Below are 18,137 nucleotides of genomic sequence, written 5' to 3'. Positions count from 1 at the left end.
TGCTTACGTGCTTCACAGCAGTGACCTTTGAACTTTCTGGAGGTATAATTAGCAGTTCATGAGGGGAAGTAGCACGCAGCAAAAGGATTCTTCTACTTCTTGTAGAGAATGCATTCCGAGCAACTGATAAACACTGAATCTTTATTCACTGGAGAATAAGCCACTACAATAATAAATCAGTTTGCAATTCAGAAGCGATTATTGACGCGTTTCGGGCTCTGCCCGTCATCATAAATATCTGTCAAGAAAGAATGCTAAGTCATAACCACAAAACATGTCACTTAGAATAAATTTTACAAAAGGTATCACATGAACTATTGGAGTAGACATACCAAAAATAAGAGCAAAGTCTTCGTGTGCATTACCCATCAGCATCAGAATTTAACTGATAGCAGGACGGTTACAAAACTTAATCACTTGTCGCCAGGTGGCGTACATTTATAGGGCAGCGGTGCTGTATTCTGATCATAGAAATAGTTGAAAACGTTATATTAAAAATATAAATAATAAAAGAAAAAGTAAGTGAACACCTAAAAGCATGATAAGACAACAATACATGCAACAATGCATATAGTAAATAGGACAAAACAGCTTTGCAAAAAAACTGCTGACAGGGGCTGCCGCCAGGCGGCAAGACTGAGTTGAAAAATCAGATAATTTGCGCAATATTAGTAATAAATAGTCAAATACAAACTACTTGTAATGCACTATTCATAAAAAAAACAAATATAAGGTAAAGGAGTTAACCTGAGTGACAAAATATATCCACGAAACATGGCAGTGAATAGGCACATTTAGGATAAGGAGAGATATGTGTGTAAAGTTCCTCTTAAAACTTTTGTGTTAATTCCATTTTACTGAGTTATCTTAAGCAGACTGAGTTATCGAGAAATACGCTATTATTTAATAGCCTCAAATTAGCAGTCATTGGCCCAATAGTTTATCACATCAACCGTTAACTAGTTGTTTGCTATTGGGCGGTTATTGCTAGACTGTATATTGCCTTTACAAGTAAAATAACTCCTGAGCAATTTGGCGGCTCCATTAATTGATTTCGTACGTATTTCATTTAAAGCTTTTTAAAGTTTCTTATTAATTTGATTAATTATAGTTGCTGGGTTATGTTAAAATCCTGAGCTCGGAGCGGGTTGTGGGCTTGCGAAATCATTGTGTCTGTTATTATAGGTATGTTCGTTTCTTGTCATAGAAGTTTCGTGTACCACTTGCAGTTAGTGTTCGTGATACGGCAGACGGCCACTGTTTGCATACTGTGGGACCTGGGAGAGCGTTGTGCCGGTTTATAACAGTATTTGTAATTAACAATGTTTTTTGGTCACAGCTGTTCACTTGATGTAAAACGTAATAAAGCGAATTTAATACGGTTGCCTCAAGGCTATGTTTCTATGCGCTTCCGACTGCATATATGATATAGTCTCAAGGAAGTTTCACACTTTCATGTTCATTTTTGTTTATGAATGGGAGGGAGAATAATTCACTAATGCTAAATGCTAACCCAAACCGTCGTTTGGTGCACTTTAAATTCTGTTGCTGTGCTACTTCTGATTTTTTCTATGTTCACTCCAAAGTCATGTACATATAGGGCCATTTATCTCGCAAAAGAACAATAGGAACAAGATACTTGTGATTATGACGTTTTCAGTGGCATGAAGTCATTCACTTTTTCCAGCACTCTGTTCGCGAGGAGGGACAAACCTTGGTGTAAAGCATCCTTTCCGAGCACTGTGCAGTAGGTCATAAGAGTATTTGTATACTTATAGTGGGACAAAGGACATGAAAAAAGGTCAAATCTTTTATGAAATGACTTGTTTAGGAGTTAAGAAATGAAACAGAACACAGAAACTTTCGGCGCTCTAAATCATGTACAAAAAATGAGGTGAATAAATTTTTTCTCTAATCTAGTTCATTTTTTAACTTCTAAACACGTAATTTCACAAAACATTTGGCTGTATTTTATCACTATTTTATTTTCAGTTTTCTTGAGAAAACATAAAATATAATATACTAAAATATCGATCGGTATTATATTATTGTTAAGAATATGTAGTAAAGAGAGAGCAGAAAAGTTTCATTTTATGCCGTAATTTGATTTTTATTTTATTTCTTTCAGTATGAAAGAAAGAACTGACACTTTCTACATATCCGTAACTTTTTATGCGCAAAATTGCTGGGCCCTGAAGAGATGGAATTTTGGACACTTCATTTACTAGCTAGCAACAGCTGTTCGCGCAATATTTCATTTTGCATTCAACTCGCTAATAAACGTTTCTTAACTACCCCGATTACTTTCAAACAATTAAATCTTTCTTGCAAAACTACACCTTGGACTGGTCAGTTTAAAACCCGTTTGTCTATGAAACTTGGGTCAAAATTTCTCCCTCAAATCACAAATTAAATTTTTCTTAATTATCCTGGTTACTTTCAAGCAATTTATCTTTTTTTTTTTTTTTTTTTTTTTTTTTTTTTTTTTTTTTTTTTTTTAAACGAGACTTGATGCTGGTCAATTTGATTCCCCATCTGTCCATTTCCAGCTCCTCGCTTGGGCATGAAAATTTGAACAAGAACATATTGCATAATTTCTTGGCATTCTTGTATTCACTCTGCTCAAACACTTCACCAGTAAGGGTTGCGCGGAAAATACTGTACTGAAGCAAATCTTAAGTTAATTTGTACCAGTCTGGGCTTTAGGGCTGCTGAATTCTAAAACTACTAAACATAATCTTTTGGTGCGTCCCGGAGGCGTTCTCAGATAGCTGAGTTCTAACGTTGGCTGAAAATGATAAAGAAATCAGTTACAGTCCCGGTTTTAATCTGTCCACTCCAATATTCACTATGAAAACTTGTGTTCATATTTTGGACACTGTTAATACTAGGATAATTTCTTATTGACGGTCTTGGGCATCTTATACTGCCGTTGTGTAGAGCTTAACAGATGTTAGCTTTACGCTCGATATGGTTCTGTTTCCGTTATGAAACACGTGTCTGAAGGCGTAAAGGAGCAAATTAATGAGTTGTTATCGACCACCCTAAGTAATTAACTGTGGCTCTGGAATAGGGGAAAGGGTGAGATATTAGCTTGGGATGGGAATGTGTCACAGTGTAATACAAGGCACTTACCCACTTACACAGTCTCTTTAACGTTGAATAGCACTTCTTTCAAGGCTGGTCATTCTCCAAATGAAGCAATCACCGTTCAATACGTATTTTTCTTTAAAGCTGGCAGTATGGAACTTTGTGCTCATGAGAGCGGCACCCTCCTGTTCTGTATTTTTCATCTTGATTTGCCACTAGTAGATTCAGGTTTAGTCACCTGAAGCAATGTCATCTAATTACTTAACAGCACCCTTTCCGAAGGTAGAAAGGTCGAGTTTAACGTTCCATCAACTGTAAACAAAGTATTGTGCCAGGTTTAGAGAGGTAGGGAGGAAATCGTCTGTTGCATAGTTGAAAGAAACTACTCGGAAGAGGTTTGTAGAGATTTAGGGAAATCTTACAAACTAAAACCTAGGCAGTCAGATGAAGATTTGAACTCTTCTGTTTCTCAGGACCGTTCTAACTTATTAACCACTGCGTCTTCTAGCACGGTTCCAGGTACGATGTTTTTTCTGCTATTCTGTCAAGAAATTAAATACCCACAAAAAACTTGTGTGCTTAAAGTGATCTTGCAGAAAGGTGTGAACTATGAGTGCAGATCACAGATTCTTCTGTCTGATAAAGTGATACATATCTACATCTACAAGCATCCTCTGCAACTCACCACACGGTGTATGGCGGAGGGTGCCTTCTACCACTGCTAGGTACGCTTTCCTAATCGTACTTAGAAAATCAGTCCAGATCGCACAAATCATATTGATTGGTGACTGGCTTCACAAAGGTGGACCATCATCAGTCCGTACACCAGAGTTGATGTGTGGAGACGGACATACGGAGCAGGAACTGCAGAAGCCTCCAGGTGCTGTCAACTGCGCGATCTACATTGTTTTTCTATGTAAAACTGTGAAAATCTATTGCTGTTTTTCCCAAAATGTTTTCGGAAATTCCCTTTTCTGTTCTCTCGTAAATAGAGTGAGCAAAAACGACTGCCTATGAGTCCTAATTTCTCTTATATTATCTTCAAGGTCCTTACGTTGGTGGCAGTAGAATCGGTTTGCAGTCAGTCTCCAATGCCAGCTCTCTAAACCTTCCCGATAGTGTTTCGAGCAAAGAAAGTCGTCTTATCTCCAGGAATTCTCATGTGAGTTCACGAAACATTTCCGTAATATTCACATGTTGCTCAAACTCACCGGTAACAAATATAGCAGCACGACCCTTAATTGTTTCCTGTAATCTAACCTCGCGGGAATTCTAAATTCTCGAGAAGTACTCTCAAGAACGGGTCGCATAAATGTTCTGCACGCTATCTCCTTTACACAGTAGACGAGCTACACCTCCCTGGAACTCTCCCAATAAGTCTAAATCGACTATTCGCCTTGTCTACAACCGATCTTATGAGCTGATATTATTTCATATCGCTTTGCAGTGTTCCGCCTAAATACAGGGCTATTACAAATGATTGAAGCGATTTCATAAATTCACTGTAGCTCCATTCATTGTCATATGGTCACGACACACTACAGATACGTAGAAAAACTCAAAGTGTTGTTCGACTGAAGCCGCACTTCAGGTTTCTGCCGCCAGAGCGCTCGAGAGCGCAGTGAGACAAAATGGCGACAGGAGCCGAGAAAGCGTATGTCGTGCTTGAAATGCACTCACATCAGTCAGTCGTAACAGTGCAATGACACTTCAGGACGAAGTTCAACAAAGATCCACCAACTGCTAACTCCATTCGGCGATGGTATGCGCAGTTTAAAGCTTCTGGATGCCTCTGTAAGGGGAAATCAACGGGTCGGCATGCAGTGAGCGAAGAAACGGTTGAACGCGTGCGGGCAAGTTTCACGCGTAGCCCGCGGAAGTCGACGAATAAAGCAAGCAGGGAGCTAAACGTACCACAGCCGACGGTTTGGAAAATCTTACGGAAAAGGCTAAAGCAGAAGCCTTACCGTTTACAATTGCTACAACCCTGACACCCAATGACAAAGTCAAACGCTTTGAATTTTCGGCCCGGCTGCAACAGCTCATGGAAGAGGATGCGTTCAGTGCGAAACTTGTTTTCGGTGATGAAGCAACATTTTTTCTTAATAGTGAAGTGAACAGACACAATGTGCGAATCTGGGCGGTAGAGAATCCTCACGCATTTGTGCAGAAAATTCGCAATTCACCACAAGTTAACGTGTTTTGTGCAATCTCACGGTTTAAAGTTTACGGCCCCTTTTTCTTCTGCGAAAAAAACGTTACAGGACACGTGTATCTGGACATGCTGGAAAATTGGCTCATGCCACAACTGAAGACCGACAGCGCCGACTTCATCTTTCAACAGGATGATGCTCCACCGCACTTCCATCATGATGTTCGGCATTTCTTAAACAGGAGATTGGAAAACCGATGGATCGGTCGTGGTGGAGATCATGATCAGCAGTTCATGTCATGGCCTCCACGCTCTCCCGACTTAACCCCATGCGATTTCTTTCTGTGGGGTTATGTGAAAGATTCAGTGTTTAAACCTCCTCTACCAAGAAACGTGCCAGAACTGCGAGCTCGCATCAACGATGCTTTCGAACTCATTGATGGGGACATGCTGCGCCGAGTGTGGGAGGAACTTGATTATCGGCTTGATGTCTGCCGAATCACTAAAGGGGCACATATCGAACATTTGTGAATGCCTAAAAAAACTTTTTTGAGTTTTTGTATGTGTGTGCAAAGCATTGTGAAAATATCTCAAATAATAAAGTTATTGTAGAGCTGTGAAATCGCTTCAATCATTTGTAATAACCCTGTATTTAATCGGCGTGACTGCGTCAAGTTGCAGACCACTAATAATATATTCGAAAATTACAGGGTTGTTTCTCCTACTCATTTGTATGAGCTTACATGTAGCATAGGTACGGAGCTTCAGCCCACGGTATTATGCTTAGTACTGTACCGTAATGTAGTTATTACTGTACCCATAATCTCACACTCACGGGTTGCCTACATGCAGCGGCAGGCAGCAGCCTGACACATAGGATGTCGGAAAGTGGATGGACTAGGAACGACATATACTAAGATACTGTGGGAGAAGGTTGTACTTAGAGGATAGTGTACTTAGGAACACACTACGTTTTTAGGTCGGTACTTCGGTCTAGTAAATGATTTTAGTCACATGAAGGACCGTGCACCAGAGACCTCCATAAGCCGTCTCCGCCATTTTCTACAGTTTTTGTTGTTTTTAGACATGAGTTTGTATTTTGCGCAGCATTTGCAAATATTTCGCGTTCTACACATTTAAATTCTGTATAATATATTAAAGTTTTTTGATTATAATGTTCATTCTTCAGGCACAGAATTTTTTAGAGAATAAAGTACTATATATGCCTATTTTTAGAAATATTTATATAACATTTGCACCATCTTTTTCACTGAAACAGAAAAAAACGTGATACTTCCAAATGAACTAAGGTTCTTTAATGTCTTAATAATTTTACCTGTCTTGAAAAGCTTCTGTTGCACAACGTATTTAACTCGCACAACGCATTTAACTCGCAGCTAGTTTTGATAATATTTGTGCTTAATTTTTTTTCACTTACTGAGTGTTGGTGTATAATAGAGTATAATGTAACAGGTAAACTATTAGACACAATATTGACAAGATTTTCTTGATTGCAATGCTTTTAAATTTCAATCGAATATTTGTTCCTAGGTATGTCACCATGTTGTACCTTCGAACATGTATTCACATTTGGAAAAAACTTTAATTTTATGGAGTAATTTTTGTAATTTTAGAAAAAGACTGCGGCGCATAAAAAATGAATGCGATCATCTAAAAATGGAGTACGAAAATGTATCAATCTTTTATTACAGGGCGGGCTAGAAACGAAAATCTGAAAAATGTACCAAGGTACAACGTTCTCCTCTACATAAAAAATTTGTGGAACACAAATGTGTATCGTAGCACGTAGGTTTTCTTCTTACGCTGAGCAACAATAGCGGCTCCTCACATAATTTTGTTGCCATGAAAGTTTTTATCATCAGCTTGGAACGTCCCCACGTAAGTCGTTCCATTGATCTTGGAAAGCAAGCTTCGTTTTGCTACAATTCTTAATGACTCAAATGATCGGTATGACTATGGCTGGACATAAAGATGGACGCAAGTGTGTGATATTGCAAAGGCATTTTAGCGTCATTGGAGAATGTCTTATTCGGATCCAAATTCATAACTGTGTTCTGTATGTATCAGTGTAATCCATTATCATGTATTCGTGTCATATCTTTCCTGCCCCACTGTCGTGTGCTAGTATGAATGTGTTCTTTGCCTGTAGCTGGCACTTCAAGTTTCCTTAGTTGCCAAGAGATTTCTTTGAATGTTAAGAGCAGCATACCAATCCGTGTAGAACTTTGAAAACGGCTACGTTGGGTCGGAGGGGCATTAGTGGTCAATGGTCAGCATCCATTATGAGGTTGGTACAGGTAGAAAGCACTTACGCTCTCTCGGCCCTCCCGGGTTCGTATGTCATGTATGAATGTGTCACGTGCTTTGTGGAATGCGTGTGTTTAAGTTAATTTATTGTCCAATTTGTATTTCATCCCCACGGATTTAGTTCCCGTTCTCTGCTGCACCACATGCTACAATTCGACGTAAAGACGTCTCGTATTCGAACTAAAGCTTGTTTCATCGCGGTAGATATGCTCATGTGTCGTAAATTTATTTACAGTAGTACTAAGTTGTACGGAATTTAAGAAGTGGGCTTCGTTCTCTGAAATTGACCGCTAAAGCCAGTTGCGCTCTGACCCAGTGAGCTTACATGTGGAGTAGGAAAGCCTTCTTCTAAATTCTATCTTTCGTTGTGTGAGTGATCACTGTGAACGTAATCCTGATAAATCGTAACCAGTAATTTAGCAGACTTGCCCCATACGTGGCGGTCCAGTCGATGCCTTGTATAATGTAGTATGTGCCGAGATTCACGCGCCAGTATTCCAAGTAACTGTGTTTTAACTTAACATCTGTGTGTGTGTGTGTGTGTGTGTGTGTGTGTGTGTGTGTGTGTATGTGTGTTTCTTTTAATGAGGAAATCAATGTTAATCATTGCTAAATTCGTTGCTATTACATCTCACAGCGCCATACCGCTCCTAGTCTGGATCCTTAAAATCAGTCAGTTTGTACCTCCCCTTAATAATGTGTCAAGGGAATCTATCATTATTGTATATCCAGTATATGGTTTGGTATTTTGTTAAATCATCAAATGATCTGTGAGGTGGCGCTTTTTATCAGTTTTATTAATATTTAAATACGTTTGGCCCAGTAATCAGAAATTTTGCCTTTGATACTTGTTCGAGGCAAGCGAACGTGGGCTCTACCATAGCCATTCTTGGGATTTAGGAAAACAGAAAAGAGATTTCGCGAAGCTTGCACTAGTAAAAGACGAAAGGTAGCATTCAAGCTTTCGGCCCAAGAGCACGCGACCACCTTCCTACTATATATATATAAATCGAAATAAAGCCTTTCAGGCGATAGCAGCAGCACCTGGCGAGGAATGACTGCTAGGCAGACAGACTCACGGTGCATGTAGGTTCTGTGAGCCTGCTGTCGTGTGTAGAATGGGGAAGGCGCATGATCTATCTGAGTTTGACCGAAGGCAGATTGTGATGGCACGAAGGACAGGCACGAGCATTTCGGAAACTGTACGACTGGTCGGATGTTCGAGGAGTGCTGGTGAGTGTCTTCAGTACGCCGCGAAATCAAAGTGAAACCACGTCCAGAGGTCGTGGGGGTTGGGCGGCCAACCCTCAATGCAGATGTCTTTAGTCGTAGACTGAGCAGACTGGTAAAACAGGAGAAGAGACGAACTGTGGCGGAAGAACATCAGACTTTAATGCTGGATAGACGATAAGTGTGTCTGAACACAGTGCACCGAATACTCCTAAAGATGGACCTCCGCAGCCGACGATTCGTGCATGTGTCAATGTTAACACCACGACATCGGCAACTACTACTGAATTGGGATCGTGACCATCGCACTAGGCGTTGGCGCAGTGGCAGAGAGCGTTAAATGATCAGATGAATAGCTATACCTCCTTAATCATGCCGATGGGTTTGGTCTCTTCCCCCAAGTAAACCAACCAACCATGCCAATGGGAGGGCACGAATCCGTCGTCTTCCAGGGGAACAGCTCCTTGACGCTTGAAAGCTGGCGGCGGCTCCATTATTATGTGGGCATCCATGGGAGCTCGTGCAAGGCACTATGACCGCCAAGGAGCGTTCTACACTGGTCGCAGACCACGTACACCCCTTAAAGATGATCATGTTTCCCGAAGGCAGTGGCATTTTTCAACAAAATAAAGCGACATGTGTCAAGGCCAGGATTGTGATGGAGTGGTTTGAGGAACACAGTGGCTAGTTCCAGTTGATATGCTTGTCCCCAACTCGCCAGATTTGAACCCAGTCGAATACATGTGGGATGTTACTGAACCTGGCGTCAGAGCTCATCGTCCGCCTTCCCGGAATTTACGGGAATTAGGTGACTTGTGTGTGCAGATGTGGTGCCAACTCCGTCCAGCGACCTACCAGACTTCATTGCTTCCATGCCATGACGATTCGCCGGCGTTATACGTGCCAAAAGTGGACATATCGACTATTAGTTAGATACTGGGTGATCAGTATATAGGGTGGACATTAATAAAATTGACAAAATGCAGGGGCGGATCCCTGACTAAAAATGGAGAGAAATGGAGGAACAAAGGTCCTGCGAAGATTTGTCCAGAAATGGACGGTGTGCATACAACGACAACAAACCGATCCAGAACATAAACAGAGCTGCATCGCATCCTAGTCACAACGGATGTTCAAAGTGGCCTCCGTGGGACGCACTGCTCGCGTTCGCATAATCGTACTTTGTCTTACACCATGTTGGCACGCCACTTGCCTGGAGCTTATGCTAGGAGGATTCGTCTCAATATACTGTAAAACCCGGGCCTCCAAATCTTGTGTACGCAGTCCGCCGCCTCCCTAGACGTTCGTCTGCCTGAAAGGACTCATGATCACACAGACGCCCAAAAAGGGCTCAGAATGTAGTGTGATGTGGTTTGTGTCTGTGAGGGTACTTGTTTTGATACAGCCGTGCTGCCTCTCGACCGTTTCCATCTGGTTGATGTACGCAAAACCATTTCGGCATGTTGCCGACATGAATACCGGACATTCTGCTGCTTACGGTACGATCCGTCAATCACAAAGCCTGCAACACGCAAGGAACACACAAGTGATCTGAGGAACTTCCATTTGTCAACGCCGTCTACTGTGGCATCAATGCATTTCTGGACACACGTACATTTTTTCTTCCGTTTCCAGTCACGAATCTGTCACTTCAGTTTTTCGGTTCTATTACTGTTGAATCTGTGTAAATAAAAAACCAAGCGGCCGATCACTGTATACCCTACAGGGTTGGCTTGTGAAACTCTCAAACGTCACACTGTTATTTCCATGCCTTAGTACCTAAGGATACTGAGAAAACTGTTGTAACTTACAGTTTTTCTTATTCTAAGGTGTCTTAATTACTTATCAAAATAGAGCTTATAATATGAAGGATATGCTATTGTAGAATAAAGATTTATGTGTAAAGTTATTAGAACAGGAATGAATGAACATATCAGTCGATTTTATAAGCTGCCCTAACAGTTTTCCACTAGAAAATTTTACATCTTCCTTGGCTAAAGGTACCTACAACGCCAGACGGAGCACTCGTGTCGCTCATGAAACACTCTACAATACACACGGACAGATTCTGAACTGTAACCGACTGCTTCAACCTGGATGACAGATTTACTATGAGATGCAACTTAGGTAACACGCCGAGCAAGATAAGACACGCGGGAGATTGCCGACTCTAGTCCCGCTTGCAGGCGAGACTGCAAGCAATTACAACCTGCTGTATCCCGATTATTGTAATTACGTTCGATGACCGCCGATTCAGTGTGTATATGTGGGTTCATACTGTCATGTTCCTAGTAAATTTGGCTCGATGTTGAAATCATTGAAATAACATCGCACACCTCCTAACCAGTGATGTTTCATTTCACTTAGTCCGAAACTTGTCCTATTATTCTTACTGTTAATCATAATTTTAAACTGATTGGGTTCCCGTTTTGAAGGTCATTTGTTTTTGTCACCTTCTTATGGAAAGCTCCTGGTGGAAAGAAGTACTGCTTCTAAGAAGTTAATTTGTAGAAATAAATGCTGTCGGCGCAGTCAGGTTTCCTGTTATGTAATTCCGAGGTTATCTCGGAGTGTTTGTTTTGTGGCAAGTATTTGGATATGTAGCCAACGCACAGTGTGGTTGTAGTTCAAAAGATTAAACAAGATTAGGGTTCACCACTCTGTCGGTGTGAGTAGTTATCCATGTACGATATCCATGACCTGCATAAACAAGCTTTCAAAGTTGGTACTCTTACCACGTCAGTATTGTAAATGAGGCTGACGTACGGTACCATAAACATTGTAGTCACATATCCACGTATGTTACAGGTGAAGCATAATTGTAAATAATGTTGTGTTCTTTTGTAAGGATGATGCATGTTGTTCAAGGCTTACGTGTAAGGGTCTTTACAAACCTATCGTTATTTACATTTAATTATGAACTAGATATTGTAATAGAAAAATCTGAATCTAATTTTATATATCATTTGTGCCATGTCATGTGGTGAGTTTCTTCTTACATCCATGGTAAATGTTTTGCCCAATAAATGTGATGTTACACTAGTTACTCTAACGTTTATGTAATTAGGTACAAGAAACCTCCTGTTGGAACCCAATAAATGTGAGCGGTGAAAGTGTGGTTGTGAAATAACATCTACGACACAAAAAATTAGAATATGGTATCGGAATTAAGAAAATATCAAAGACAAAGTTTATTAACGTCCAAACGGACTGAGTATGAATGACAAACCATTGACCGGGGAAGGCCACGATGTTCCCATCACTGACTTCCTTCTGACTTTGTACATTTTAATAATCCATTAGGCCAACAAATGTGCAAGTAGTAAGGAATACTACTTAGTTAATTTCGTGAAAATCGCAAGAGAAGATTTACGCGTCAGTGATGTACCGGTGTGTTGCGACCCTTAGCGTGAGCTGGCGGTGGTCATACGGCTAGAGATCAGTACTGCTCATGTCTTTTTTTTTTCATTTATATTTTTTCAACACTAATCATATCATACATAATGCATCTGAAAGTTAATAGGAGGAAAAGACACGTGTATTGGCATGAACTGTATTGAATTTCCAAAGTTCTTTGGTTGCTTGCTAATTTTTACTATTAAAGCAAATATTATATTTATAACTAATGACAAGTAAACGAACAAACGCATAAATTTTTTCTGAAAATGTATGGATGTCGTGATTTCCGAAATCCCTTATACCTGCAATTGGGTTAGGTACCGAGAACTGCTTTGCACCTGGACTCTTTGATCTTCAGACGCAGGTTTCAAGGACGAGGGACACGCTTGGAAAGCCCGAGTCAAACATCAATAAATGAAGGTGTAAATAATTTTATTCAATAACAGAATGAGTTACAATAAGCCAGAATAAGAGGGTAATGTACGATTAATCGTCGAATGTGTTTTCGACATTACAAGTTGCAGGATGATATTTTTCAAGCAAACACGGAAATCATAAGCTAAAACGATATGTATTACAATGAGTGAATAGAGTTTTCCTGCATGCACAAAGAATTATCAGAGTTCCTCAGGAAAAACAAAGCTAGTTGACATTTTGGAACATTTCTCTTTCATCCGACAATCTGGATGCATTCCATGCGTAACGCAACATTTTCATGAATGTATGATTGAATGTATTTAAACAGCTTCTTCGTGAGAAGCAGTTTCTCGTTCGTTGTCAATCAAATATGAACAAGTTTGAAAGCGCTTGATAAAGTTTTTAACTTTCCTGTAGAAATAAAATCACATAATATTAATTATAATAATAAAAATTAGTAGACAGACAAATAACATTGGGAAACGAATAAAAGTTCATGCAAATACGAGTGTCTTTTCATCACATTACCTTTCGAATGTAATACATACGAAATAATATGACTAGTGTTGGGAAAAAAGGCATGAGCAGGACACTATCCAGCGGTCTACCGATGACAGAGCTTGAACGCTAACCGCATGACCGCCGTCACCTCGCGCTCAGTCGCAACGCACTGGTACAGCAGTGACGCTTAAAACTTCTCTTGCGATTTTCTCGAAATCACCTAAGTAATACGCTTTACTACTTGCAAATTAGGTCGTCCAAATGGACTATTAATAGTGTATAAAGTTTTAAGTAAATCCCTGATCCGAACGTCGTGACCTCCCCTCGTGAGAAGTGAAGCAATAAGAAAAGCTACGTCCAGACATATCAAAACATTGATATTTATTCGCTAAGGAAAACAACACATAAAAACGTACCAGACAAGGTTGAGATGGCAATATAGAGAGCCTTTTTTCCTTGTCCACTGCTTGTTTTATTTTTCCTGAGTCAAAAATACCTGCACTTTCTCCTTCAATACAGCTGACGTCTTAACTCTCAACAAAAGGTTATTTATTCAAAACGTTTTCGTGAGGTTTAGTTGTTATTTATCAACAATATACAGGGTGTTTCACTAAATGTGCTTGCCTCTGTAAGTTACGAAGTAATAGATGACGGAAATATTTATTGCGGTAGGTCACCATAACAAACGTTACACTGTCTGCGGAGCTATGAACATTGTTCATTGTGTTATTATCCAAAGAGTTACAGCAAAAAAATAAATTTTTTAAATGGTAAAATAGTTGTTTCTATCATGCACTGGAATCGGTAACCCCAGCTGCGTATACATCAGTTTAAATTACATTCCTATCACTTATACTCTGGGAGCTACAACCCTTCAAAATTTCATGGGCAGGTACCACACGCTGTGCATAATACGTGGCTGTGTGGTGGGTGATGCATGTTCTGGCGGTGGGAAGCTGATTTAAATGAGATGTTCAATTGTGTGTCCGTGTTCCTGAATGCACAGTGCAATGCGCATTCTACAGGATCTGCGTACGTGATATAACATCGCCGGTGTCACGGAGCAACATGCGTCTTCGATGCGCCGTTTTAGATCATCTGGGGATATGGGCTCAGTGACATAAACACGATCCTTTAGATATCCCCACAAAAAGAAATCTAATGGTGTTAAATCGGGCGATCTTGCGGGCCATGAATGAGGACCATGGCGTCCTAACCACCTTCCTGCAAACCTCTCGTGTGTAGACACACATGTTCGAGGAGACCACCCAAACAGTCGACTATAAACGCGCGATATAACACACCTGTCAGTGTACCTGGGAAGTAGTGTGGACCGATGATTTCATCCCCAAGGATTCCACACCATACGTTAATAGACCACCTACGTTGACGGTCGGCAGGTCGTACCCACCGAGGATTGTCTGCGGCCCAGTAGTGCACATTATGGCGACTCACTGCACCATAATTTGTGAACGTGGACTCATCAGAGGACATAACACTTTGTGAAGACTACAGCGTGAAATTACGCATGGCCCATTCACAGAATGTAGCTCTCGCACAGAAATCGTTTCCATGCAGCTCCTGGGTCAGTGACAGGCGGTACGGGTGAAACCTGTGGCCGTGTACTATACGCTACACACATGTGAGACTGACACCAGCGACTGCAGCAAAGGCTCGTAAGCTGACATTCTTCGTCTGTTACTGCGGAGCGTTACCAAGCTGCCTGTTTCCTGAAGTCGTTGTTCGTTGCGTAAGAACGTAATGACTGCCGGAGCTCTTCGCCTAGGATATCTCACAGCGTACTCCACGGCTGCTTCAGTGGCATCGTGTCGGCACTCGCCGAGCGTCAGCAACATGTCAACGTACTAGTTGTTCGTATATGCCATATCCATCCGACGTCAGTAACTGTTGTATATTGAGCCCCGTTTGTTTGTGTGGCTCCAACTGTCGGGTATACTGCCGTGTGCGGCGACAGTCGGCAGTCTAACAGCGCGTAGAGGAAGCTTCTCGCTCCGTGACAACGGCGACGATACAACTCGGCCGCACCACATTTAGAAGGCGCATTGCGTTATGCGCAGCGTGTGTGGTATCTGCCTCTGAAACTTTCGAGGGTTGTAGCTCGCAAACTAAAAGTGATAGGAATGTAATTTAAATTGATGTATACACAGCTGGTGTTACTGATTCCAGTGCATGATAGAAACAACTATTGTTCCATTTAAAAAATTGTATCTTTTTGCTGTAACTCTTCGGATAATAACACAATATAGTATGTTCATAGCTCAGCGGACAGTGTAACATTTCTTATGGTGACCTACTGCAATAAATATTTCCGTCGCCTATTACTTCGTAACTTACAGAGGTAAACACATTTGCCGGCCGGGATGGCCGAGCGGTGCTAGGCGCTACAGTCTGGAAGCGCGCGACTGCTACGGTCCCAGGTTCGAATCCTGCCTCGGCTTGGATGTGTGTGATGTCTTTAGGTTAGTTAGGTTTAAGTAGTTCTAAGTTCTATGGGACTTATGACCTCAGAAGTTAAGTCCCATAGTGGTCAGAGCCATTTGAACCATTTTTTAAAACACATTTAGTGAAACGCCCTGTAGGTGTTTTCTTTGTCCGTGTATTGTAAAACCCAAATAATTTTTCGCTCTCAGATACCTGGAATCTCTTACGGTTACAGTACAAATATTCAGGTCTTCGTGTAATCTTTCTAGAGTGCCACGAAATCAAATCAAGCGCTAACGTAAAGACTAGGTAACAGAAATGCACGAAATACGCTGTCATAAAATGAGTGACAGCGGCGAGAGAGGGTTAGCTAATGATGTTAACAGACAACACCACTATCCTTGTAATAATATCGTCTAAACCACCTCCCCAAGAAACCTTGACAATGACGGCCTGTTCCGTTCCGCTGATAGCCTGTGGAAATCATGCTATTTGAAATACATCGTAGAATATTTTGACGCTCCGTTTCATTCCGTTCCGTCAATTGTGATTCGTACTTTAACTCTGCTGAAGAGGAGTGCTGGCAATAGAGCAATTAGTGTATCGACAGTTGATTTCACAATAGTTGCGGCTCTCACTTTGAAACCTTGGACGGGCCAGCGGCAGTTGGCGTCGATGTTCTGGTCGTCGGTGGACGTGACGATGGTGAGCCCCGCGGCGGCGCCAGCGGACACGGTGCGCCGCGGGTAGACGGCCTCCGAGGCGCGGCCGGTGTAGCCCTCGTCCAGGCTCCAGCCGCGCACCTGGTTCACCCGGCTGTGGCGCAGCGTGTTGTTCTGGTGCCTGCAACACCCAGTGAAACTTGGCATTCTCGACACACTTTTGACAATGTGGATCTCGGATACTGAATTCCCTAACGATTTAGGAAACAGAATGTCCCATGCGTCTAACTCCATCTGCCATTCCGCGTTCAGAGTCTGTTAATTCCCGTCGTGTGATCGTAATCACGTCGGAAACCTTCTCACACGAATCACCTGAGAGTGAAAGCTGCGCCAGTGCAGTGCCCTTTTATTCTTTGCGTACGCGAACTACTGCCATTTGTATATGTGTATGTCGTATATCGCCACTTTATTCAAATCCATCAATATATTGCTGTTTCGAGTGCTTTGTTGAATTTAAGTTAACTCATTTTTGGTTCAGCGCATTCAATTAAATTCAAATTAACGCTAGAGTACGGCTAGAGTGAAACTTAGATCATTTCTTAAGATGTTTCACAACAACAATTAATTGCTCTTTCACGGACACTCGTGTTTCTGACATTTCCTAGTAAATTTTTTTCAATCGTAGTTTACGACTTTGTGTCTCCATTATCTGAGCCAATACATTTAGTGTATTCTCTGCTACAGATCAGTACAGGGTCATGGCGAGCATTTGAAATAATCTTACTGTAGTCCTTCATGAACCCAAGTGTCATACTAACAAGGGAACCTCCCCATAGCACGCCCCTCAGATTTAGTTATAAGTTGTCACAATGGATAGGCCTTGAAAGGCTCAACACAGATCAATAGAGAAAACAGGAAGAAGTTGTGTGGAACTATGAAAAAAATAAGCAAAATATACGAACTGAGTAGTCCATGCACAAGATAGGCACCATCAAGGGTAAAGAGAGCTCCGGAGCGCCGTAGTCCCGTAGTTAGCGTGAACAGCTGCGGAACGAGAGGTCGTTGGTTAAAGTCTTCCCTCGAGTGAAAATTTTAATTTTTTATTTTCAGACAAACGGAAACGCCGACTGTCATTGTGAATTGCAGTGCGTCAGGAAAAATGGAGAAAAGACTAGTGAAAGACTTCATGAACGTGTGACTGCTCCTTACGCGGACAAAGATTTTGCCTTACTCCTTGACAGCTATACAGGACAGAAGGATCAGGCATTGTACAATTTTAGTGTGGGAGTGGACGTGATTACCATTCCTCCAGGTTGTACACCTCTTGTGCAACCGTTAGATGTGTTTGGTTTTTGGCAAGTGAAACACGTTGTGAAAAGATTCTATGATTTTGCGAAGCTGCACAGGTACGCAGAGCAGTATTGTTTACGTGATCGTGTGTCAATTATCAAAGTGCAGGCACTCACACATAATCAACTTCGCTCTCCAAAATTCCAGGACATGTTCAGATTTTCTTGGACATATGCAGGATTTGACAGTCTACATACGGAAAAATTTGAAAACGTTAAAAACATATGTTTTGACAGAGCACAGGGAAAACTGTGCGACTGTGAAACTGTTGCATTCATTTGTTGCAGTTTATGTGACAAACTCTTATGCTTTCATCACTTTTGGGAGTGATTATCACATCCACAAGAAAACCTAAATCGGGCAAGGCAGAAGAATCTTTTTACCAATTCGCCAAGTGTACAAGTTAGGTGGGTCCACAAACATATTCCTGTCATGTGAGGCACGTGCCGTCACCAGTGTCGTATAGAATATATCAGACGTGTTTTCCTGTGGAGGAATCGGTTGACCTATGACCTTGCGATCAAATGTTTTCGGTTCCCATTGGAGAGGCACGTCCTTTCGTCTAC

At 41.4% G+C, this 18,137-nt stretch overlaps 1 protein-coding gene across 1 annotated transcript in view; it reads right to left on the bottom strand.

The window, feature by feature from the left end:
* The window catches only part of LOC124615994 (pickpocket protein 28-like), a 262,701-nt gene that overhangs the window by 142,574 nt on the left and 101,990 nt on the right, over positions 1–18,137 (bottom strand). The window contains exon 6 of the mRNA XM_047144203.1: positions 16,198–16,402. Within this exon, the coding sequence (XP_047000159.1) occupies positions 16,198–16,402 (205 nt within the window). The remainder of the gene's footprint in view (positions 1–16,197; positions 16,403–18,137) is intronic.

Source organism: Schistocerca americana, chromosome 5, assembly GCF_021461395.2.
Source record: "Schistocerca americana isolate TAMUIC-IGC-003095 chromosome 5, iqSchAmer2.1, whole genome shotgun sequence".
Classification (NCBI taxonomy): Eukaryota; Metazoa; Arthropoda; class Insecta; order Orthoptera; family Acrididae; genus Schistocerca; species Schistocerca americana.
Note: the sequence above shows the minus strand (reverse complement) of the source record. Positions and strands in the feature narration are given on the sequence as shown.